This window comes from Mobula birostris, chromosome 2, assembly GCF_030028105.1.
Source record: "Mobula birostris isolate sMobBir1 chromosome 2, sMobBir1.hap1, whole genome shotgun sequence".
NCBI classification, from domain to species: Eukaryota; Metazoa; Chordata; class Chondrichthyes; order Myliobatiformes; family Myliobatidae; genus Mobula; species Mobula birostris.
The window spans coordinates 136,561,688-136,587,172 of record NC_092371.1 but is presented as its reverse complement, the minus strand read 5'-3'; the positions used below and the strand labels follow the sequence as shown (position 1 = coordinate 136,587,172).

The following is a 25,485-nucleotide window of genomic DNA, read 5'->3' as shown; positions in this document are numbered from 1 at the left end:
GGGAGAGGGGTGGAGGTGTGGGGTGAGAGGGAGAGGGGTGGACGGTGGGTGAGAGGGAGTGGGGCGGAGGGTGTGGGTGAGAGGGAGAGGGGCGGAGAGTGTGGGTGAGAGGGAGAGGAGTGGAGGGTGGGTGAGAGGGGTGGAGGGTGGGTGAGAGGGAGAGGGGTGGAGGGTGTGGGTGAGAGGGAGAGGGGTGGAGGGTGGGTGAGAGAGGGAGAGGGGTGGTGGGTGAGAGAGGGAGAGGGGTGGAGGGTGAGAGAGGGAGAGGGGTGGAGGGTGGGTGAGAGAGGGAGAGGGGTGGAGGGTGTGGGTGAGAGGGAGAGGGCGGAGGGTGTGGGTGAGAGGGAGAGGGGCGGAGGGTGGGTGAGAGGGAGAGGGAGAGGGGCGGAGGGTGGGTGAGAGGGAGAGGGAGAGGGGCGGAGGGTGTGGGTGAGAGGGAGAGGGAGAGGGGCGGAGGGTGTGGGTGAGAGGGAGAGGGGCAGAGGGTGTGGGTGAGAGGGAGAGGGGCGGAGAGTGTGGGTGAGAGGGAGGGGGTGAAGGGTGGGTGAGAGGGAGAGGAGTGGAGGGTGGGGGAGAGGGGTGGAGGGTGTGGGTGAGAGGGAGAGGGGTGGAGGGTGTGGGGTGAGAGGGAGAGGGGTGGAGGGTGTGGAGTGAGAGGGAGAGGGGTGGAGGGTGGGTGAGAGGGAGAGGGGTGGAGGGTGGGTGAGAGGGAGAGGAGTGGAGGGTGGGTGAGAGGGAGAGGAGTGGAGGGTGTGGGTGAGAGGGAGAGGAGTGGAGGGTGTGGGTGAGAGGGAGAGGGGTGGAGGGTGTGGGTGAGAGGGAGAGGGGTGGAGGGTGTGGGTGAGAGGGAGAGGGGTGGAGGGTGTGGGTGAGAGGGAGAGGGGTGGAGGGTGTGGGTGAGAGGGAGAGGGGGAAGACGAGGGGGGCAGCAGGGGAGGGGATGGAGGATGAAGGGGAGGGGCGGTGGGCAGAAGTGGGGGGAGGAGAGGGAGAGTGGTGGGGTTGAGGGGAGTAGAGTTGGGGGTGAGGGGAGTAGTTGGGGGTGAGGGGGGTAGAGTTGGGGGTGAGGGGGGTAGAGTTGGGGGTGAGGGGGGTAGAGTTGGGGGTGAGGGGGGTAGAGTTGGGGGTGAGGGGGGTAGCGTTGGGGTGAGGGGTTGGGTTGAGGGGGGTAGGGTTGGGGTTGAGGGGGTAGGGTTGGGGTTGAGGGGGGTAGGGTTGGGGTTGAGGGTGGTAGGGTTGGGGGTGAGCGGGTGGTGGTGAGGAGGGGGTGGAGAAAGTGGGAAGAGAGAGAGAGACACACACAGAGAGACATCTGTTGGACAGACTCTCCTCTCCCTTTGTAGAAGAAGAGGGGTGTGCTGTCCCACACTCACCTGGTGCCTCCGAAGAGGATAATTTTGTCTCCCACCATGCAGCAACACTGTCTCCGCCGTGGACAGGGCCCTTTACCTTTCGGTTCAACCTTCCTCCATGTCGCCGTCTCTGAAAAGGAGGCCGCTCATCAGCTCTGTCACTGGCGGCCCTGGGCACTGCCTTGCTGTCTCTCTCACATAAACACACTACTCTCCTCAGATTAACCTCAGTTCCATTATGCTATCTACCCCGAGAAACCTTTCACCCCCTTATCAACAATTTTTCTCAGCCTTAAAACTACCCAGATAAACAGTTCTTTAACACCATTTGCTGAAGGGAGTTCCAAAGATTCACAACCCTCAGGAAAAGTTTCTGTTTTAAATGGACAGTGCCTTAATTTTAGACAATGAACTCTGAGGCAAGTTTATTCATACTGAATGTGGTGGGTAAGTGGAATGAACTGCCAGAGGAATCTCAGGAATAGAGCCCCTCTACACTCCCAGGGCACTGGTTGGACACAGAGTGAAGCTCCCTCTACAGACTCCAGTCACATATTCTTTGGTCGCAGACACAGACACCTGACTAGTTACATCATGGCCTAGTACAGCAATTGTAATTGAAAGGAAACCAAGAGGCAGCAGAGTGTAGTGGACACAGCCAGGTTCATCACAGGGACATCCCTCTCCACCACTGACAGTGTCTAGGCAGCATCTATCACCTAACCATCTGGATCATGCCCTCTTCACACTGCAGCCATCCTACAATAGTTTTCCCTAAGCTTTTCTGTGCTGCGTGTTCTCTGAAGATACGTACGTGCTTGTGATGCTGTAGCAATTCCTTCCAGAGGATTCTGAATCTTTCAGACACTTAAATAGGTGGTATAGTAGGCAGTGAAGACGTTATCAGAAATTACAGGGAAATCTTGTTCAGCTGAAAGTGAGCTGAGAAATGGCAAATTGAGTTTAATTCGGATAAATGTGAAAGGTCACATTTTGGATAGTCGAATCCAAGTAGGACTTTCACAGTGAATGGCAGGACACTAGGGAGTGTTGCATAACAGAGTACGTGATTCCCTAAAGTGGAGTCACAGGTAGACAAGGTGCTGAAGGTAGCTTTTAGTCTGCGGGCTTTTCTCAGTCAGCGCATTGAGTATTAAACTTGTGCAATTGTACACAACACTGTAGTGTACAACTATTTTAAATGTGATCAGTTTTGCTTACTCTGTTGTGGAAAGGTGTAGTTAAACTGGAAAGAGCACAGAAAAGATTTACAAGAATGTTGCTAGACTTGAGGGTCTGAGCTTAGAAGATATTAAACAAGCTAGGGTTTTATTTCCTGGAGCACAGGAGACTGAGAGGTGATCTTATTTAAGTGAGGCAACAGATAGGATGACTGCTCTAACTCCACTCCCCCTCCCCCCAGGGTCAGGAAATCATGAACTAGAGGGCATAGGTTTAAGGAGAGGGGAAAGATATAGAAATCAGAGTAAATGGAATGAGCTGCCAGAGGAAGTGGCTGAGGCAGGTAAAAAGGATTGGAAAACTTTAAGTGGTTCTGAGCTGAACCCTAATAAATGGGACTGACAGATGGGATATTTTGGTCAGTATGGACTAATAGGGCTGAAGGGCCTGATTCCTTGCTGCACAGCTCTATGAATGAGGAGCCACTAGGTTCAGCAACATCTACTTTACTAAATCATCAGGTTCTTGAAACAATCTAAACCCACCTCAGCAACGGGATCACGGTGAACCCCTCTCGTACTACCTTGGACTTGCAGGATGTTTTTGCACCAATGTCTTGTTCTGCACACTTTACCCTTCACTGATTTGTAGGGCTTGTTTTCTGAAGCTACATGCCTGTGATGCTGCTGCATGTTTGCCATTGCCTCTGTACTTCAGAATAACTGTGCACGTGTCAGTGAACTCAGCTTTATTTGAATGTCTTTGCAGTATCAGGGAATTTACCTTAAGACCAACTGGTGGTGGTGGTGGGGGGGGGGGGGTTGGGGAGGTTCTCCCCACATGCACAGCATGATCCCGAAAGCGTACAGGAGACCTGGGCAATGCTTCAGGACAGTCCAACTCTACCTTGGCCCATGCACAGAAAGGTCTAAGGCTGATGGAACGCAGCAGGCCAGACAGCATCTATAGGAAGAGATACAGTCGACGTTTCGGGCTGAGACCCTTCATCAGGATGGGTCACAGGGATGAGGGCAAATACCCTTTCTGATGAGCAATTCCCCAATAGAGAATACATTTTGGAAATTATCCCGACTGGGATTCCCCATCTGCTGTTCCCATAGCCAGCTGGATTCTCCCACCTTAGTGCCTGCCCAGTGCTGCCGTGTCCGAGGTGTGGTACAGTGAGGCCCTCCACCCTGACAGGGTGCTTGGAGCACTGGGAAACCACTAACACCCTCCCCCCAGCCCACATACTGGCACAATGCCAGAAAACCTCGCCCTCACCTGGATTGTACTTCCACAGGTCATTGAAGTGTCTGTCGAGCCGTGCGTTGTACCCACCGAATATGTAAAGTTCACTGTTGTATGCGACTGGAAGAAGGCAGAGACCAGAAGGGAGGTCAGACAACGGCAGAAGCAAAGGGTCCCAGCACCTACAAACACCTCCTTGCTCCCAGCTGGAGGGAGTGCAGTGCAGGGGACCAGTCCAAGCACCCAGTGTCTGGCCAGCCCTGAGGAGGTGACTGGCTCTGAGGCAGCTCATGAGGTACCGACCTTCCCAATCCCCTCCAGATGATGTGAAGTATGTCCATGAACTGCCACTATCCATGTTTTTCTTTTATTCAAGGTATGTGAGCTTTGCAGACTGAATCGATATTAACTGCCCATCCCCAGCTGTCCCTGAGAAGCTGCCTTGAACCACTGCAGGCCTTGATGTATGGGGCTACTCACAATAGGGAGAGTGGTCCAGGACTTTAATCCAGCAACAGTGAAATATTTCCAGATCAGGATGGTGTGTGGCTTGGAGGGCACCTTCTGCTTTCCTTGTCCTCTTAACTGGCAGGGGTCATGGGCTTGAAAAGTGCTGTCTCAGGAGACTTGGTGTGTTGCTTCCTGTAGATGGTACAAACTGCAGCTACAGAACATTGGTAGTGGAGAGGATGGTTGTAGTCAGAGTGCCTATCCATGTCTTGTATGGTGTTGAGCTTCTCTCACATCTACTATGATGAATTGCTTTGAGAGGTTGGTCATGACCAGAATCAACTCTTGCCTAAGCAAGGACCACTGCAATTTGCCTATCAGCACAATATGTCTACAGCAGATACAATCTCACTGGCTCTCCACGAGGCCCTGGATCACCTAGACAACTGCAATACTGATGTCAGGCTGCTGTTTCTCGATTACAGCTCAGCATTCAACACAATCACACCCTCAGTTCTAATAATCAAGCTCCCAAACCTGGGCCTCTGTATCTCTCACAAACAAGAGAGAATCTGCAGATACGGGAAATCCAAGCAACACGTCGAAAACACTGGAGGAACTCAGAAGAGTCTCAGCTCGAAACGCCAACTGCACTTTTTTCCACAGATGCTGCCTGGCCTGCTGAGTTCCTCCAGCATTTCATGTGTGTGTTCCTCTGTATCTCTCTCTGCAACTGGATCCTTGACTTCCTCACTGGGAGGCCACAGTCAGTGAGGATTTCAAATAACATCTCCTCCTCGCTGACAGTCATCACTGGTGCACCTCAAGGATGTGTGCTTAGCCCACTGCTCTACTCTCTCTATACCCTCAACTGCGTGGCTAGGCATAACTCAAATGCCATCTATTAATTTGCTGATGACACAACTATTGTTGGGAGAATTTCAGTGGTGATGAGGTGTACAGGAGTGAGATAGATCAGCTGACTGAGTGGTATCACAACAACTACTTTGTGCTCAGTGGCACTAAGACCAAGGAATTGACTGTGGATTTCAGGAAGGGGAAGTCGAGGGAACACACACCAGTCCTCATTGAGGGATCAGCAGCGGAGAAGGCGAACAGTTTCAAGTTTCTGGGTGTAAACATCTCTGAAGATCTATCCTGGGACTAATGTATTAATGCAATTAAAAATAAAGGCACAACAACGGCTATATTTCATTACAAGTTTGAGGAGACTTGGTATGATACCAAAGGCTCTTGCAAATTTCTACAGACGTACTATGAGATCATTCTAACTTATTGCATCACTATCTGGTATGAAGGAGCCACTGCAGAGGATCAGAAAAAGCTTCAGAAAGTTGTTAAACTCAGCCAGCTCCATCAGGGGCACTAGTCTCCCTGGCACTGAGAAAGTAACTCCCTCCCCACTAGCACTGTGGGAAACACTTTCACCAGAAGGATGCAGTGGTTCAAGGACACCGTCTATTGAGTTGGGAGTGGGAGTGAATGCTGGTCCTGCTAGTGGCATAGAGCTCCCAGAATATTAACGAGGATAGAGGAAAATATGGAAAAAGGTGATGAGAAATGCAGGACACTCAGCCCTCATGAAAACTGGAATGTCCTGAAAGTGAATGAAGCAATGCTCCCACAGCGTTGTCCCTCCCTCAGCAGCATCTCAACACAGACTTACATGCCGAGTGGCTGCGCCTTCCCTCGGGCAACAGCTGGGTGGTAGGAGAGTCAAGCCAGTGGTTGGTCTCCGTGTCGAACACTTTGATGCGGTTGCAATAGATCTCATTGTTGGAGTGGAAGGGTCCGAATCGATCAGCTCTGCCCCCAAACACATACATCCGACTGCCCAGCACCGTGGCTGAATGGAAGTCTCTCCACCTGGCTGGGTTACCCTGGGGGAGCATGAGGTAGTGGTGTGGTGGGTGGTGTAAGGGCCACGTGGGAGGGAGGGAAGCCGAGGGGGTGGTGGGGGGGGGAGAGAGAGAGAGAGAGAGAGAGAGAGACACAAATACAGAACAAGTTGTCACACTTCTGGGTGAGGAGAACTGATTTCCTGGGCTCTGGGAAATCCTTCACCAATCACATATCATATACACTGATATCCAAATTGTTAACATTCAATGAACGATAAAAGGTCTTAGCACTATTTCCTATGGAATGATGGGATCAACATATCCTTATGCAGGGTGCTGATGGAGATCCCGACCTGAAACACCAACCATCCCTCTGCTTCCACAGATGCTGCCTCACCCACTGTTTCTTTGGTTTTTTTGCTCCAGATCACACCTGTAATCTCATGTCTCATTTCTGAATCTAATTTGCCGCTTTACCCTGTATCGCTAAATGTTTGGGCCAATCTCCCATGAGGGAGCTTGTCAATGGCCTTACTGAAGTCCATGTAGTCTACATTATAAAATGCATTGAATAACATCGTTGTTCACGTTATACTCAATCAAACTGGTCAGATTACCTCTATATCATCCCACCACACTCTGCGAGGGCATGAGTCAGGCAGAGTGCAGCATTCTCTACACAGTCCTATCCCATTCCCAGGGCACGGGTTGTGTTTGTCAGGAAGGTATCGCCAGCTGGTGGTAGCCAGCAGGTGAAGGTTAAAGGTGTGATTGGCAGTGAGATTAGAAGGGACTGTGTTATATCCAGCCTAACTCAACTTCAAGCTGTGTTCAAAGATCTGCTTTTGTAGCCAAAAACAAAGGTAGTTGGAGAGACAGAGACTGACCAGGGCCTGATGGTATCTATACCAGGATCCTAAGGGAAGGATCTTTGATAGCCATGGCTGAGGTACCAGAGGAATAGAGAATGGCCCATGTTATTCTTTTATTTAGAAAAGACAATAGGGACAAACCTGGAAACAACACTTGCATCAATAGTCCAGAAATTATTGGAAAATAATTCTAAGGGAGAGAATTTGAGTTCACTTGGAAAGGCAGGGACTGATGATGAGTTCTCATGATTATCAGGAGAGATCACATCTCACAAATATGATCATTTATTTTTAAGTGGTTACCAAGAAAATTGATGAAAGCATGGCAGAAGACATGGTTTATCAGGACTATAGCAAGGCCTTTGATATGTCCCACGTAGGAGGCTGGTCTGGAAGGTTAGAGCCATATGGGATCCAAGGAGTACAGGCAAATTGAACCAAAACTGACTTTGTAGAAGGAGACAGAGGGTATTGGTTGAGGTGTGTTTTTCTGACTGGAGGTTTGTAACCTGTAGTACACTGCAGGGATGAATGCTAAGACCAATGTTGTTTGTCATATACGACTTGGATGAGAATGTAGGTGAACAGCTTAGTTGGTTAACAACACAGAATTTGGCATAGTAGTAAATCGTAAAAGGCTCCAGAGGGATGTGGATCAGTTGGAAAACTGGACAGAGCAGTGGCAGGTGGAACTTAGTCCAGGTAATGCATTCAGAGCTGTCAGATACCATAGTGTAAATGACAGGGGTCTCAAGAGTGCTGATGTATTGAGGGAGAATGCTCCCTGAAAATGGTGTCACGGGTGGAAAAAGCAGAGAAGACATTCAGCACATTTGCCTTCGGAGGCTGAGGCACCAAGTTAACAGGTGAGACATCAGGTTGCAGCTGCACAAAGTATTGGTTAAGATGCACTTGTTGCATGCAGTTCTGGTTGCCACGTTATGTGCAGTATGTAGTAGTGTTAAGAAATATTACAAAAGGGATTCATCAGAATGTTGCCTGGAACAAAGGGCTTTACTTACAAGCAGAGATTAAATAAGCCGTGTTTATTCTCACTACAACATTGAAGACCAAGGGTTGACTTGAAACAGGATTATAAACTTATGAGGGTCACAGAGAGGGTATATTGTCAGAATCTTTTTCCTGGGGAAAGGGTGTGGGGTGGGGGTGGGTGGCTCTACAACTAGAGGGCATATGCTTAAGGACACAGGGAGAAATTTAAAGAAGATCCGAGGGGGAAGAGTTTTCTCACACAAAAGGTGGTTATATGGAAAAGTCAGGTATAACATTTGACAGACATTTATCAGGAATTTAGGTAGAAGAGGCATGGAAGCACTCAGGCCGAATGGAGGCAAATGGCATTAACATCACAGTTGGCATGGTGAGGTGGGCTGAAGGGCCTGTTTGTGTTATATGACAAACACAGAGGGCGGCGAGAGCATGAGAGATCACTCTCACTCTTTGTAGCTGTGTGCTGCAGGAACACTGCACATTTCCTGCTTTCAGGCAGGGAGAAGAGGTGACCAGGGATGGGTGATCAAATTACGGGGCTTCAAACAAGGAGCTGGAGGAACTCTGGCCGTCAGGCAGATCTTTGGAGGGAAATGGAAAGTTAATGTTTTGGGTCAAGCCCTTCATCTGGAAGGTTAACAATTTACTAAGAGGCTTATTTTGTGGGCGTCATTGTTGCAAAATAAGGGCCGGTCATTTAAACCTGAGGTGCATAGGCATTTCTCAATGGGTGTTGAATCTTTGGAACTCTCTGCTGAGGGTGGAGGATCAGTCAATATATTTAGTGTGGTGGGTATTTGGATTGAGCTACCAGAAATAGTGGCTGAGGCAAGCATATTAGCAATCCTTAAAAGTTATTTAGATAAGTTTAGTTGGATAGTTTTAGAAGGCTGTGGGCCAACACAGCAGATGGAACCAGCTTGTTAGGTAACACAGCAAGCACGGATGAGTTGGGCCAAAGGGCCTGTTTCTATGCTGTAAGACTACAACTCTATGGCTGATTCAGTCCACTTCACAAGGAATGAGTACATTGTAGTGAGCTCATCTTCTAAATACCGGGAGTTATAGCCTCACTCTAGCTAATCAAACAGAATGAGATAACCTCTTCAATCACTCTTTGCATCACACATTCACTCAGTGACCACTTTATTAGGTACACCTGCTTGTAAATGCAAACATCTAATTTGCCAACAACAGGAATTCTGCAGATGCTGGAAATTCAAGCAACACACATCAAAGTTGCTGGTGAACGCAGCAGGCCAGGCAGCATCTGTAGGAAGAGGTGCAGTCGACGTTTCAGGCCGAGACCCTTCGTCAGGACTAACTGAAGGAAGAGTGAGTAAGGGATTTGAAAGTTGGAGGGGGAGGGGGAGATCCAAAATGATAGGAGAAGACAGGAGGGGGAGGAATGGAGCCAAGAGCTGGACAGGTGATAGGCAAAAGGGGATACGAGAGGATCATGGGACAGGAGATCCAGGAAGAAAGACAAGGGGGGGGGACCCAGAGGATGGGCAAGAGGTATATTCAGAGGGACAGAGGGAGAAAAAGGAGAGTGAGAGAAAGAATGTGTGCATAAGAATGAGTAACAGATGGGATACGAGGGGGAGGTGGGGCCTTAGCGGAAGTTAGAGAAGTCGATGTTCATGCCATCAGGTTGGAGGCTACCCAGACGGAATATAAGGTGTTGTTCCTCCAACCTGAGTGTGGCTTTATCTTTACAGTAGAGGAGGCCGTGGATGGACATGTCAGAATGGGAATGGGATGTGGAATTAAAATGTGTGGCCACTGGGAGATCCTGCTTTCTCTGGCGGACAGAGCGTAGATGTTCAGCAAAGCGGTCTCCCAGTCTGCGTCAGGTCTCGCCAATATATAAAAGGCCACATCGGGAGCACTGGACGCAGTATATCACCCCAGTCGACTCACAGGTGAAGTGTTGCCTCACCTGGAAAACTGTTTGGGGCCCTGAATGGTGGTAAGGGAGGAAGTGTAAGGGCATGTGTAGCACTTGTTCCGCTTACACGGATAAGTGCCAGGAGGGAGATCAGTGGGGAGGGATGGGGGGGACGAATGGACAAGGGAGTTGTGTAGGGAGCGATCCCTGCGGAATGCAGAGGGGGGGGGGGAGGGAAAGATGTGCTTAGTGGTGGGATCCCGTTGGAGGTGGCGGAAGTTACGGAGAATAATATATTGGACCCGGAGGCTGGTGGGGTGGTAGGTGAGGACCAGGGGAACTCTATTCCTAGTGGGGTGGCGAGAGGATGGAGTGAGAGCAGATGTACATGAAATGGGGGAGATGCGTTTAAGAGCAGAGTTGATAGTGGAGGAAGGGAAGCCCCTTTCTTTAAAAAAGGAAGACATCTCCCTCATCCTAGAATGAAAAGCCTCATCCTGAGAGCAGATGCGGCGGAGACGGAGGAATTGCAAGAAGGGGATGGCGTTTTTGCAAGAGACAGGGTGAGAAGAGGAATAGTCCAGATAGCTGTGAGAGTCAGTAGGCTTATAGTAGACATCAGTGGATAAGCTGTCTCCAGAGACAGAGACAGAAAGATCTAGAAAGGGGAGGGAGGTGTCAGAAATGGACCAGGTAAACTTGAGGGCAGGGTGAAAGTTGGAGGCAAAGTTAATAAAGTCAACGAGTTCTGCATGCGTGCAGGAAGCAGCGCCAATGCAGTCATCGATGTAGCGAAGGAAAAGTGGGGGACAGATACGAGAATAGGCACGGAACATAGATTGTGCCACAAAGCCAACAAAAAGGCAGGCATAGCTAGGACCCATACGGGTGCCCATAGCTACACCTCTAGTTTGGAGGAAGTGGGAGGAGCCAAAGGAGAAATTATTAAGAGTAAGGACTAATTCCGCTAGACGGAGCAGAGTGGTGGTAGAGGGGAACTGGAATCCAAAAAGAAGCGTAGAGCTTTAAGACCTTCCTGATGGGGGATGGAAGTATATAAGGACTGGACATCTCCCCCATTTCACGTACATCTGCTCTCACTCCATCCTTTCGCCACCCCACTAGGAATAGGGTTCCCCTGGTCCTCACCTACCACCCCACCAGCCTCCGGGTCCAACATATTATTCTCCGTAACTTCCGCCACCTCCAACGGGATCCCACCACTAAGCACATCTTTCCCTCCCCCCCTCTCTCTGCATTCCACAGGGATCGCTCCCTACACAACTCCCTTGTCCATTTGTCCCCCCAATCCCTCCCCACTGATCTCCCTCCTGGCACTTATCCGTGTAAGCGGAACAAGTGCTACACATGCCCTTACACTTCCTCCCTTACCACCATTCGGGCCCCAAACAGTCCTTCCAGGTGAGGCAACACTTCACCTGTGAGTTGACTGGTGTGATATACTGCGTCCGGTGCTCCCGATGTGGCCTTTTATATATTGGCGAGACCCAGACTGGGAGACTGCTTTGCTGAACATCTATGCTCTGTCCGCCAGAGAAAGCAGGATCTCCCAGTGGCCACACATTTTAATTCCACATCCCATTCCCATTCTGACATGTCCATCCACGGCCTCCTCTACCGTAAAGATGAAGCCACGCTCAGGTTGGAGGAACAACACCTTATATTCCGTCAGGGTAGCCTCCAACCTGATGGCATGAACATCGACTTCTCTAACTTCCGCTAAGGCCCCACCTCCCCCTCGTATCCCATCTGTTACTCATTTTTATGCACACACATTCTTTCTCTCACTCTCCTTTTTCTCCCTCTGTCCCTCTGAATATACCTCTTGCCCATCCTCTGGGTTCCCCCCCCACCTTGTCTTTCTTCCTGGATCTCCTGTCCCATGATCCTCTCGTATCCCCTTTTGCCTATCACCTGTCCAGCTCTTGGCTCTATCCCTCCCCCTCCTGTCTTCTCCTATCATTTTGGATCTCCCCCTCCCCCTCCAACTTTCAAATCCCTTACTCACTCTTCCTTCAGTTAGTCCTGACGAAGGGTCTCGGCCTGAAACGTCGACTGCACCTCTTCCTACAGATGCTGCCTGGCCTGCTGCGTTCACCAGCAACTTTGATGTGTGTTGATCTAATTTGCCAGTCAGGTGCAGCAACTCAATGCATAAAAGCATGCAGACATGGTCAAGAGGTTCAGTTGTTGTTCAGACCAAACAACAGAATGGGGAAGACATGTGATCTAAGTGACCTTGTCTGTGCTAGACATTGCTGGTCCTAGACAGGGTGTTTTGAGTATCTCAGAAACTCCTGATCTCCTGGCACCTTCACACACAACAGTCTATAGAATGGTGTGATAAACAAACAACATTCAGTGAGTAGCAGTTCTGTGGGCAACGCCTTGTTAATGAGAGAGGTCAGAGGAGAATGGCCAGAGTGGTTCAAGCCGACAGGAAAGCAACAGTAACTCAAATAACCATGTATTACAACAGTGGTGTGGAGAGCATCTCTGAATGCACATGTCAAACCTTGAAGTGGATGGGCTACAGCAGCAGAAGACTACATCGGGTTCCACCCCCATACCTAAAAAAGTGGTCACAAGGTGTGCATCTTCCTGAAGGAACACCAGACCTGAACACTGTATTCCACACTGTCTCACCAGGCCACTAAATTACAGTTAGATTCTTTTCAAAGGCCTATGTATTACTTGCCTTGCTAATTACTTGCTATACCTCACATTAACTTCCAGCAATCGGTAAATGAGGACACCGAGGTCCCTATCAACACCAAGCTATTTTGGGCTCTCTCCAGTGGAACAGGTTCATGTTCTGCATCTGTCACATCCTCACCCATTCATTTTACATCCATCTCCCCAAAGCCATTCTGCATGCACTTCTCACTCCACACTTCCAACCCAGTTTTGTTTTATCAACAGTAGAGCACAGCAAAAGACCCTTTGACTTGCCATGTCTGTAGCAACCACGATGCAAAGCCAACCCAATCCAATCACTTCAACCTGCAGATGATCCAAATCCCTTCATTCCCTGCATATTCACATGTCTAAATGCCCCATGAACTCCACCAATGTCACCCCTGGCAGCCTATTACTTCTTGTGTAAAAAAAAAACTGGCCCATATCTCCTTTACACTCACCACCCCTCCCTTGCCTTAAATGCATGTCCTCTAGTATTTGACATTGTAACCCTGGAAAGAGTCTCTCATTACCAACCCTATCAATGCCTCTCATTACTCTGTAAACTTCTTTCAGAACTCCCACCAGCCTCCAATAATCCAGAAAAAGACACAAGTTTGTCCAACCTTTCCTTACAGCTAATACTTAGATGTCTTTCATTGATTGTCTCATCCAAGTCACTGTTAACTGAGCCCACCACCAAAGCCTGTAACATTCCACACAAGTCAGTCACCTGATTCCTACTGTTTTCTGCCCCTTACCAGCACCCCCCCCCCCCAACATCCACATACAGTACACATTCAACTCTCATCCAGTCTGACTATCTCTTACTGGCACTGATTGAAGCATTCTCAGCATTTAAATACATAACCTCTAACTGCTGTTACTGACTCAAAATTCTTCACAGATTTGTCAAACGTTTGTCCAATTCCAAGTTGACTCTGCCCACTCCTGTTATTATTTTCCAGCTGAATCAGAAAATGCTGGAACCACTCAGCAAATCTGGCAGCATCTATGGAAAGAGTAAAAGGGATAGGCCGTGGCAAGAGAAGCAATACACGCTGGCCCTGATCTCAAAACTCAGTATTAAAAAAAGGAGGCCATGGCATCTTTTAAAATCTGAGAGAGCAAGTGTGCCAATGCTGCCCACTCTGAGTGCCCGTCTGGACGAGAAGTTCAAGTTCAAGTTTAATTGGCATTCAACCAAACACAGGAATACAGTCAAATGAAACAGCGTTCCCCTGGGGCCAAGGTACAGAATATAGTAGCAACTGTCAACACATCACGTATAATTATGATAGCAAAAAAGTTATAAAAAGATATAAAATAAAATAATACAGCCCATGTCTGGGTGTAGATTGATGGTGCATGAATGTTACCCTGGAGCCATGTTTCTGCAAGAACAAGTCATAGGAGTTCCTCATTTAATGCAAGTGCAGTCACAGATGAAGGCAATGCAGCTCGTCTTCCAGGAGCAAACACTGGAGAGCAACACAGATGGGAAGGGCCATGTCCACGTGACAACCGAGGCGACACAACTCCCCCACAGTGGGCCTCGCCAATGAATCGGACTCACAGTATTCTACATCACCAGTGTCCCACAGGGTCTTGCAATCATGAAAAAAATGCCCAAGCCAATCAATTCCACCATTTGTAAGATAACGCAGTGCCTCTGGTTCCTTTTTAGGTGACTGAAGCAGGCTGTGACATGGTGCGCAATAACTCCAGCTCGGCAGCTATCCAGTAACTTGCTAGTGGTGCAGACCTGCCAGACTTGGTGTTCCTAATATTCAGCAGTGCCTTGTGATCGTAAAAAAAAGTCAATAGATGAACAAATACACCTTTGTTTGGACTCAGAGTGACCCTTGCATCTGAGCACACCGCCGTCTTACTAGAAACCTGGGGGCAGGCGAGAGCAGGATAATCCTGGCCCAAATTTATTTATTATGACCTGGGTATCACAGGTGGTGTCAGGAATCACTGCTTTTCCTTGGGAAGGTGATGGCGAGGTGCCTTCTTGAGCTGTTGCAGTCCTGCTGGAACGAGGTGGTACTGAATGCTTGTTCCATCTTTAACTCCATGGGGTGGTTTGAAATCACACACAGGCCGTTATTTTCCTCCCCTGAAGGTGTTTACCCACTCAGCTGCTGCCTGACCAATGGAGTTTTTCCAATAGTTCTTCATTTTAATTTCATATTTCCTGCAGGGTTTTTTGCTTAAACTATTCAGACTGGCCCTATTTTCAAATTCTCAATTGTTACCCTTATTTGAGATTGCAGTTGATGCATTGGAATTCAGATCCATTTGCTCAATGTTACTAGACCACCATACCCAACAGTGACTGGGAACACTAATCCAGCTCCTTTAACCGGCCAATGGCACAGATAATACAAGCTATTTACCTCTCAATGTAGAGATGATGGTAACTAAAAATCACTTTAGTAGCATTAATGCACATACTGCAAGGATGAAACGCTCTCCTGGACTTCAGGGTGAGCAAACTGATAACTCACCTTTGCATTCACCAGGGTCCATGTCATTGTTACGGTATCGAGACGGTGGATATCGTTGGAAAAGCAGTCAGCCTGTACAGACACATGGCATGGGTCAGGCACTGAGCATGGACACATTTCTACATCCATTTCTGTACAGAATTGTGGCCTCCATGTTACAAAAACTTAGAGTTACTGGTGAGAGTAGAACCAAAATTTGGATGGAGTCTAGAGGGGAGAATTAATTGATGGATGAACAGTTTAGGCATCTCTCCCCCAGGTCAGAAATGGCCAGGTGTAGATCTTTCAAGTCACAGGGTCAGCGTATAGCACAAAACAGGACCCTTATAAACCGTAAGACATAGAAAAGCCTACTACGTCCATGCCACAACATAGAGGGGGATATATGTGCCATTGGATTTGCGTAGAGGGAGGGAGATATCGAAAGAAGCAAGCGGGGGCAGTCAGGACATGCTGAGTCCTGAGAAGACACTAGATTGTGCATTATTAGGCACTTGGAAAGGGCCAATAAATATAAGTTAGGTTTAAATCATTGTGGGAATGACCAGTGTGTGAGTGGGGCCAATGTTAAGAGTAGGGAGTTGAGGCTTTGGCTCAAGACGCTTCGGCAAGCATGGGCAAAGGCTGCTTTATTTTTCTTTCTTATTGCAGTTAGCGCAGTGGGGATGCCGGACAGGATTGTGGAATGTTCCTCTTGCAGGATGTGGGAAGACAGAGAGACATGCACTGTCCCTGAAAACGACACCTGCAAGAAGTGCATCCAGTTGCAGCTTCTTAGAAACTATGTTAAGGAAATGGAGAAGGAGCTGGATGAACTCCAGATCATCTGGGATGTTGGGGCTGATTGACAGGACAGGCTGGAAATATTTACACCCAAGGTACAGGACAAGATGACTGTGTGACCATCAGGAGGGTGAAAGGGAATAGGCAGTCAATGCAGAATATCCCTGTGGTTATTCCCCTCAACAGCAGGTATACCGCATTGGATAGTGGATGTGCCTGGCAGAGGAAATTCACACCAGTCTGGCTCTGGCTCAGAAGGGAAGAGTGGGAAGAAGAGGTGAGCTGTAGTGATCGGGGATTCAGTGGTTAGGGGAACAGACAGGAGGCTCTGTGGATGAGAAAGAGATTCCTGAATGGTATGTTGCCTCCCAGATGCCAGGGTCAACGACATCTCAGATTGAGTCCACAACATTCTTCAGTGGGAGGGTGAGTAGCAGAGGTCATGGTCTATGTCAGTACCAATGACATGGATAGGAAGGGTGATAAGGTCCCGCAAAGTGAGTTCAGTGAGTTGGGTGCTATGTTAAAGGACAGGACCTCCAGGATTGTGATCTCAGGATTGCTATTCATGCCTCGTGCTTGAGGCCAGAAATAGGAAGATAATACAGTTTAACATGTGGCTAAGGAAATGGTGCAGGATGGAGGTCTTCAGATTTTTGGACCATTGGGCTCTCTTCCAGGAAGGGTGGAACTTGTACAGGCAGGACGGCTTGCACCTAAACCGAATGGGTCTCATATCCTAGCAGGAAGGTTTGGTAGTGTTGCATGGGGGAGGTTTGAAGTAGTCTTTCAGGGGGTTGGTAAGCAGAGTGCCAAAGCAGATAGTGGAATGGATTGGGGAAAGATGTTTTTAAGCCTATGAACAAAGGGATGAATGTTGTGTTGTCTATATTTCATTGCAAGGAGTATTGTAGGAAAGGTGGGTGAGCCTAGGGCATGGATTTGCACATGAAATTATGACATTGTAGCCACTAGTGATACTTGGTTGCAGGAGGGGCAGGATTGACAGCTCAGTGTTCTGGGGTTCTGTTGTTTTAGAGGTGATAGAGCAGAAGGGATTAAAAAGGGAGAGGTGGCATTACCAGTCAGGGAAAATGTCAAGGTAGTTCTCAGTCAGGACAGGCTGGAGAACTCATCTACTGAGGCTCTATGGGTGGAGCTGAGGAATAAGAAAGGGACGGCCACATTAATAGAATTATATTATAGACCATCCAATAGTCAATTGGATTTAGAGGTACAAATTTGTAGAGAGATCACAGACTGTTGTAAAAAGCATAAAGTTGTGATGAGATAAGTGTTTTCACATATTCCACCTACTGACTGGGAGTCCTAAACGCAAAAGGCCTGGATGGGATAGAGTTTGTCAAATGTGTTCAAGAAGGTTTCCTTAACCAATACATAGAGATTCCAACTAGAGAGAGTGCGATACAAGATTGCTATTAGTGAATGAGACAGGGCAGGTGACAGAAGCTTGCTTAGGGGAGTACTAGTGGTCATAATTCCATTAGTTTCAGGATAATTATGGAGAACGATTGAGATTCTAAGTCGGAGAAAGGCCAATTTTGATGGCATCAGCAATGATCTCTCAAGTGTAGATTAGGGCATATTATCTATTGGCAAAGGTGAGCTTGGTAAGTGGGAGGCTTATAAAGGTGAAATTTTGAGAATACAGAGTTTGCAGTTCCCGGTCAGAATAAAGGGCAAGGTTTACAGGTTTAGGAAACCTTGGTTTTTGAGAGATATTGAGGTTCTGGTTAAGAAAAAGGAGGTGCATAGCAGGTATAGGCAGAAAGAAACAAATGAGGTACTTGAGGAGTATAAGAAATAAATGTGAACACTTAAGAAGGAAATCAGGATTCTGACGTGGCCATTCCAACACAGTGGTAGTAGATGGTTGCCTCTCTGACTGGAGACATATGTCTGATGTGGTGCTGCAGGGATTGGTGCTTGGTCGGTTGTTGTCTGTCATCTACAATTGCAAGAAAAAGTTTGTGAGGCTTTGCAATTACTTGGTTTTCTGAATTAATTAGAAGGCGGAGGGTTAACGGCGACTCCTCTGCTTGCATCGTTGGAAACAGCTCTACTTCCACCGTTAATATCTGTTTTTCCCTTCCAGGGTTCTTCTGAAGACCCTGACCTGGAGTTACACACAGGCTTCGGTTCCTTGTGGGAATAGGACCTCTCCTCAGGGTTCCATGACTGGCAGTTATTCAACATGCCAAGAGTCTGGCCTGAGAGTCACAAGAGAGTCTTCCCTTGTGTTTGGAAGCCCAAGATCTCAGGGCTCTGGAGACAGGCGGATCAAGGGTCGGTGTCACAGCAGGAGACTCACGTGTCATCGGGGAGGCCGGAAAATCTTTCACCATGAGCCCGAAGACCCAAGACCCTTGCAATCTTCGGACACAGAGCTCGAAAAAAGCAACGAAACAGACTTTTAACATCATAAACCAGCGGGTTGTTGTTACGTCTCTTGCTTGCTGTGAAAATGGGGGGCACCTCCCCCTCCCTTATTAGGGTGGGAGGGAACCTGTGGTTTGTCGAATACCGGATGAAATGCGAAGCCTTTGGGGCAACTTTGGTCTGTGTCTTTGCTATTGCTTAGCACACGCTTGGGTTCGGTGTTGGCACTGATGCGCCTTTTTTTTTGCTGGTGGAGGGAGGGGGATCGTTGCTCGCTGCCACTTACGCATGGGGGGGAGCTGGGGGGGGTACTTTGGAGTTCTCACATTTAACTGTCGTTCACTCTTTGGGGCACTTCTCTGTTTTCGTGAATTTTTGTGAAGAAAAAGCATTTCAGGATGTATATCATATACATTTCTCTGACATTAAATTAGACCTTTGAATTACTCATAAAATGTGGTCTGATCTTCATCTAAGTCACAATAACAGCCAAACACAATCTTCCTAAACTAGTAACACACAAACAATCGTACTTTTCATGTCTTTATTGAACACACTGTTTAGTCATTTACAGTCCAGGCTGGAAAAAGTATGTGAACCCTTGTATTTAATAACTAGTAAAACCAGCTTTAGCAGCAATAACCTCCACCAAGTTTCCTGCAGCTGCTAATCAGAATTGCACAATGGTGTGGAGGAACTTTAGACCATTCCTCCATACAAAAATTTTCAATTAATCAATATTTCTGGAATACCTTGCATTAATAGCCCTCTTCAGATCATCCACAGCATCTCAATTGAGTTAAGGTCTGAATTCTGACTTGGCCATTCCAAAACACAAACTTTCTTCTTTTTAAGCCATTCTGTTGTTGATTTACTCTGGTATTTCAGATCATCGTCTTGTTGCATCATCCAACTTCTATTAAATGTCAGATGATGGACTGCTACCCTGACATTCTCCCGTAAAATGTATTGATACAATTTTGAATTCATTGTTCCCTCAATGATTACAAGCTGTCCAGGCCCTGATGCAGCAAAGCAGCCCCAAACCATGATGCTCTTTCCACCATGCTTCACAACTGGGATGAGATTTTGGTGTTGGTATGCAGAGCCCTTTTCCCTCCAAACACAGCAGTGTGTACTTCTGCCAAAAAGTTCAACTTTTGTCTCACCTGTCCAGAGAACATTGTCCCAGAAGTGTTGTGGAACATCAGGATGATCTTTTGCAAACTTTAGTTTTTTTTAAATGGGGCAGGGCACCTCAACAACCCACACCTCCAATCTCATCTCATTGACTGGAACACCTGACTCCAAATAGCTTTTGTAGAAGGCATTACCCCAGAGGTTCACATACTTTTTTGAACCTAAAACTGATTGTTTAAATGGTTAACTCAGTATTGACGAGAAGTAGTACAACTGTTTGTGTGTTAGTAACTTGGGCAGATTGTGTTTGTCTATCATTGTGACTTAGACGAAGATCAGGCCACATTTTATGAGTAATTAATGCAGAAAACCAGGTAATTGCAAAGGGTTCACAAATGGTTTCTTGCAAATATATATCAACGAGCTTGATGAAAATGTGGTAAGCAAGTTTGTGGATGACACCAAGATTGGGGTTATAGTGGACATGGCTTGCAGTGGGATCTGGACCAGTTGGAAAAATGGCAGATGGAATTTAATACAGACAAGTGACAGGTGTCACAACTGGGGAAGACAAACCAGTGTAGTTCTTACATGGTGAGTGTTAGGACACTGAGGAGTGCGGTAGAACAAAGGGATCTGAGAATACAGGTCCATAATTTAAAGTTGCAATGCAGATAGATAGGGTCATAGAGCTTTTGGCATATTGGCCTTGTACAGCAGTTGGGATGTTATGTTGAAGCTGTACAAGATGTTGGTGAGGCCTAATTTGGAGTATTGTGCGTAGTTACAGTCACCTATTACTGGAAATAAATCAATAAGACTGAAGGAGTACAGAGAAACTTTACAAGGATGTTGCCAGGAATTGAGTAATAGGGAAAGGTTGATTAGGTTCTGACTTTATTCCTTAGAGTGTAGGAGAATGAGGGGAGATTTGACAGAGATGTACAGAGTTATGAGGGGTATAGATAGGGCATTTTCCACTGAGGCTGGGTGAGACTAGAACTAAGGGTCATGAGTTAAGGGTAAATAGTGAAATGTCTAAGGGGAACATGTGGGGGAACCCCTTCACTCATGGGATGGTGAGAGTGTGGAACGAGCTGCTAGTGGGTTTGATTTCAACATTTAAGAGAAACGAGGATAGTCACATGAATGGGAGGGGTATGGAGAGTTATGATCTGGGTGCAGATTGATGGGACTGGGCAGATCACAGACTAGGCCTGTTTCAGTGCTGTACTGCTCTATGACTGTACGTTGAATGATGCAGGTCAGTAACAAGTTCTGACGGACAGCTGGATAGATACATAGATTGGAAAGGTTTAGAAGGATATTGGCCAAGTGCTGGCAAATAAGATGGGGCATCTTGGTTGGTATGGGCCTACTGGGCCGAAGGGCCTGTTTTTGTGCTATTTGACTCCATGACTCTATTTACCATCATTATAATTTAATACTTCTAGTTAAAGTTAAACTCTGTCCCGAGCCTTGTGGCCCATCAGGCTGGTGCTTATGCCGGTTTCTGTGGCGTGAAGCGACTGAGAGTACGAGACTTTCCCCCCGGATAGGACGCCAGTCAATCATGAGGTTAACCCCCAGCATTTTGCCTGTACCCATTTTCAGCTGGGTGGACTGGAGCAGTGTGTGGTTAAGTGCCTTGCTCAAAGACACAACATGCTGCCTTGGCTGAGACTTGAACCCACAACCTTCAGATCGTGAGCCCAATGCCCTAACCAGTTGGTCACGTGCCACACTTATACTTCTAGGCCTCTTCTTATTCTTCTACGCCTGTCTACACTTCTTGCTGCCTTTGGAAGCAGTCAACATAATCAGAGACCCCAAACGTTCTCTCTTCACTCCACTCCCACTGGGCAGAAGATACAAAAACCTGAAAGCATGTAGCATGGGGCTCTGGACCTTTTCTGTCCTGTTGTTACAAGAGTACTGAATGGACATCTTGTACGGTAAGATGGCCTCTTAAACTCATCCTCTATCACACTGCACTTCTATTACTGGATCAAGAGAATTCAGAAGAATGAGGGGTGAACTCATTGAATCTATCAAATGGTGAAAGGCCTTGATAGAGTGGATATGAAGAGGATGTTTCCTGTGGTGGGAGAGTCTAAGACCAGAGGACACAGCCTCAGAATAGAGGGGCATCCTTTTAGAACAGAGATGAGGAGGAATTTCTTTAGCTGGAGTGTGGTGAATCTTGTGGAATTCATTGCAACAGGCGGCTGTGGAGGCCAAGTCTGTATGTATATTTACGGCACAGGTTGATAGGTTCTTCACTGGTCAGGGCCTGAAGGGATGTGGGTTGGTGGGGGGGGGGGGGCGTTGGAGGCAGAAGATTGGGACTGAGGGAGAAAATGGATCAACCATGATGAAATGGCAGAGCAGACTCGATTGGCCAAATGGCCTAATTCCACACCGATGCCTTATGAATCACTTTATTCTGAATCCTGCTATTGGTTTACCTTGTTCTGGGAAAATGGAGACACCTTTTTCTCCCTTATTAGGGAGAGAGAGAATCTGCGGTATGTTGATTGCCGGGTGTAACACGAAGTCTTTGGGGTAACTGTAAGTCTGTGTCTTTGCTATTGCTTTGCTCACACTTGAGTGCTCGGTGACGGTGCTCGCTTTTTTTTTTGCCGGTGATGGAGGGGGGATTGGTGCTCGCTGCCGCTTACGCACTGGAGGGAGGGGAGCTGTGGGGGGGGGGTACTTTGGGGTTCTTATGTTATCTGTCATTCATTCTTTGGGGCACTTCTGTGATCTCATGGATGCTTGCAAAGAAAAAACATTTCAGAATGCATATTGTATACATTTCTCTGACATTAAGTTGGACCTTTGAACTATCGCAATGAACTTACGGTGAAATTTTCTGTATAGATGGCATGTGAAACAAAGATTTTCACTGTATTTCATATAGTACATGCGACAATAATAAACCAATTTATGCACTGCTATTTAAGTGTCCATCTAAATGCCACTTAAATATTGTGATCGTATCTGATTCCACCACTCTGGAGTTCTAACTGCTGTAATATCTGCAACTGGGTAACACAAGCTGCTTTGAAAATTTGACAGGGAAGTAGTTAGCAGGAATGTCAGCTGCATTTACTGACAGGTATTGAGAGCGATCCTGGTAGCCCCCAGAAGTTCCAGAGACAAGGTTACATACTCTTTGCCGTTTAACTGACTTACTACAGTCTCAATTCTACAATCAAAAAGACAGGGATGCTCCCAAATCATGACCATGGAGCCTTAGAGATCACCGGACCTGGCCCACTGGTTGATACTGTGTATTTATCATAGTCCCTCAATGACAGCTGAAAGTGCCTGATACGAGACTGTGTTGACTTTGCAATGCCAGCCCTGTTTCTCTCTCCACAAAAGCTGCCTGGCCTACTGAGTCTCTCCTGTTTCTATTTCACAGTTTCAACATCTTTGGGCTCACACAAAGCTACTCTAATAAAAGGATTTAGAGTCCTGGACAGAGAAAGAGAACCAGGAAGACACAGACTTCCCAAGTTAAACATCTGTGTGAGCAGTGTGTCCAGTCTCAGGCCATGCATGCCAGGAAGCACGATCTGGAAGAGGACACCAAAGAGGATCACATAACTACAGAGTGACTGGGAACCCTCCGCATGGCACAGAGAAGACAAAGGGGAGATTTTCACGCGTGTTGCTTCCTGAAGGTGAACAGCATCATCAAGGATGACTGCCACCTTGGCCATTCTCTTTTCTCTCTTCTACCTTCTGACAGAAAATACAGAAGCTTGAAAGCAGGATCACCAATCTCAAGAACAGCTTCACTTATCAGATTTCTGAATCAACCACTTCTTTCACATCCCCTTCCCAATGCTGCTGCTATGTTCTCAAACTTTTAGTTCTACCTCTCAGTTCTTGTGTTACTGTCACCTTAGCCCTATCTCAGTCTGCACTACTATATTTGCACCATCCTGCTGTTCTATGTCCGTTACTGCGTTTATTATAATCAACCATTCTGTGAGCAAGGAATTTCATTGTAGCCTGCTGTATGTGACAATAAGCTAATTGGAATCTTAAGAGGCGGCTTTAATAGATTAAGTGCCCCCAGAGACCGAAACCTTGACACCCTGAAGCAATGTGTGCAAACAGTACAGGCAGAGTTCTGCCTGACAATGGTGTCATCACGCTCTACATGGGGACGCAGGGTAAAGGGCAAAGACTGGACAATTGGGCAGCTGACTGGTCTTCTGCTCAGTGATCCTTACCAGCTGTTCGTAGCCTCCAAATATGAACATGAACTTGCCCAGAGCGCAGGCAGAGTGCCCGTCCCGAGCGCCAGGAATTGGGCCGTGGACCTTCGGGGTGGACCAGGTGTGAGAGTCTGCAAGTGAGAGAAATGTTAGCAGCCAAGAACATCTCCCCACATGCCCCCCCACTGATGATCCCTACAAACAGCATGAAGCTCACAACCTCACCACACAAGAACAGCACCCTCACAATATCGTTAACCATTTCAGTGCACTCCAATAGGGCTCTCAGCCAATGAAATCATCAGGAAATGGTTTCAGGTGGGACCAATCCCTCTGCACAGCAACTTCTGCCCATGATTGAGGCTGACAGGCCAAGATCGTGCTACTGGAGTGTGCACCATTAAGAGGGCATCCTTTGGAAAGAATGGCACGGTACCATCAGAACCAGGGCAGTTCCCCGCAACATTCTAGCCAATCGTCATCTCCAAAGCAACGCTCTAGCTCCAATTCCTGCACACTGCCCTCTCCAGACAGAACAGCCATAGAGTTCCCCGGTCCTGTCCTCACTTTCCAGCCCACCATGCTGTACATTCAATGTACCATCCCTCCACCACTTGGCCAGTTACAAATGTGATCCTACCACCAGTCAAACACTCCCTCTCCTCCCTTCTCTCCCTTCCACAAGGACCTCACTCTCCATGATTCCCTGGTCTGCTTGTCCCTCTCCACCCTCCCCTTGCACTATTCTCCCACACTCACAGAAGGTGAGACACTTGTCACTTCACTTCCACCACCATCCAGGGACCCAAGCAGCACTTCCACATGACGCAGAAATTCACCTGCACCTCTTCCAACGCGATCTACTATATTTGGTGCTCACAGTGCAGTCTCTTCTACATTGCTGAACCAAGTGTAGATTAAGTGACTCTTTTACATAGCATCCATGTACTGTCCTCAATAAACCTTCAGCTTCTGTTTCCATGTCATTGTAACTCCCCTTTGCACTCTCATAGACCAGTCTGCCCTCAGCCGTCTCTATCGCTAGGGAGATTGGAAGAACAACATCTCATATTCCATTTAGAAAGCTTACAACTCAATGGGATGAATAGTGAATTTCCCATTTTCAGGAAACCTACACCACCATGCTCTCCTCCCACACATCATCAACCATCCACCTTATTTTCTTCTCCCTTCACGCTCTCCCCATCTGGCTCTACTAATCAGTGAGAACCACACCCTCTCCCACAGGTGATCTTGCTCTCTATATAATATTGTTCCTCTCCTGACACTGGGGCTCAACATGAAATCATTGATTCACACTGATTCCTCCACAGATTGTTTGACCCACCATTGCTTATTTCGTGACGACCTTGTCACAGCGATCCTGCTCTGCAGAGCGAGGCTGGTGTGTCTTATCTAGGTGAGAATGGCAGCAGGCTTCCAATATCATGAGTTTTAAACCCCCCCCCCCCAAAGATATCCAGTGAGATCACATGCATGATAATCCACAGATTACCTGCTCCACACTGCCTCCTTTGAAAATATGTGTCCCAAGGTTGCAATTCTAATTCTAATTATTTCTTGGCTCGTTCAGCAGGAGCCTTGTTAAAATCATTTGCCCCATTAGAGCCTTTCCACCATCTATGAGGAGTGTGAAGGAACATTCTCCACTTGCTTGAGTGATTGCTGCTCTAACAGCTCTCAAGAAACTCAACACCATCTAGAACAAAGCACCTCATCCACCACTCAAAGTACTCCCTCCATCCACCACTGGCACAGTGTTTGCAGAACATGGCAAAATGCACCATAATTACTCACCCAGGCTCTTCTGACAGCATCTCCC

General features: G+C 47.5%; 1 protein-coding gene across 1 annotated transcript in view; it reads right to left on the bottom strand.

Annotated features, from left to right (window-relative positions):
• Positions 1–25,485, bottom strand: part of klhdc3 (kelch domain containing 3) — a 99,556-nt gene that overhangs the window by 40,890 nt on the left and 33,181 nt on the right. The window contains 5 exon segments of the mRNA XM_072280206.1: positions 1,374–1,482; positions 3,819–3,905; positions 5,923–6,136; positions 15,085–15,156; positions 23,658–23,773. Of these exon segments, the coding sequence (XP_072136307.1) occupies positions 1,374–1,482; positions 3,819–3,905; positions 5,923–6,136; positions 15,085–15,156; positions 23,658–23,773 (598 nt within the window).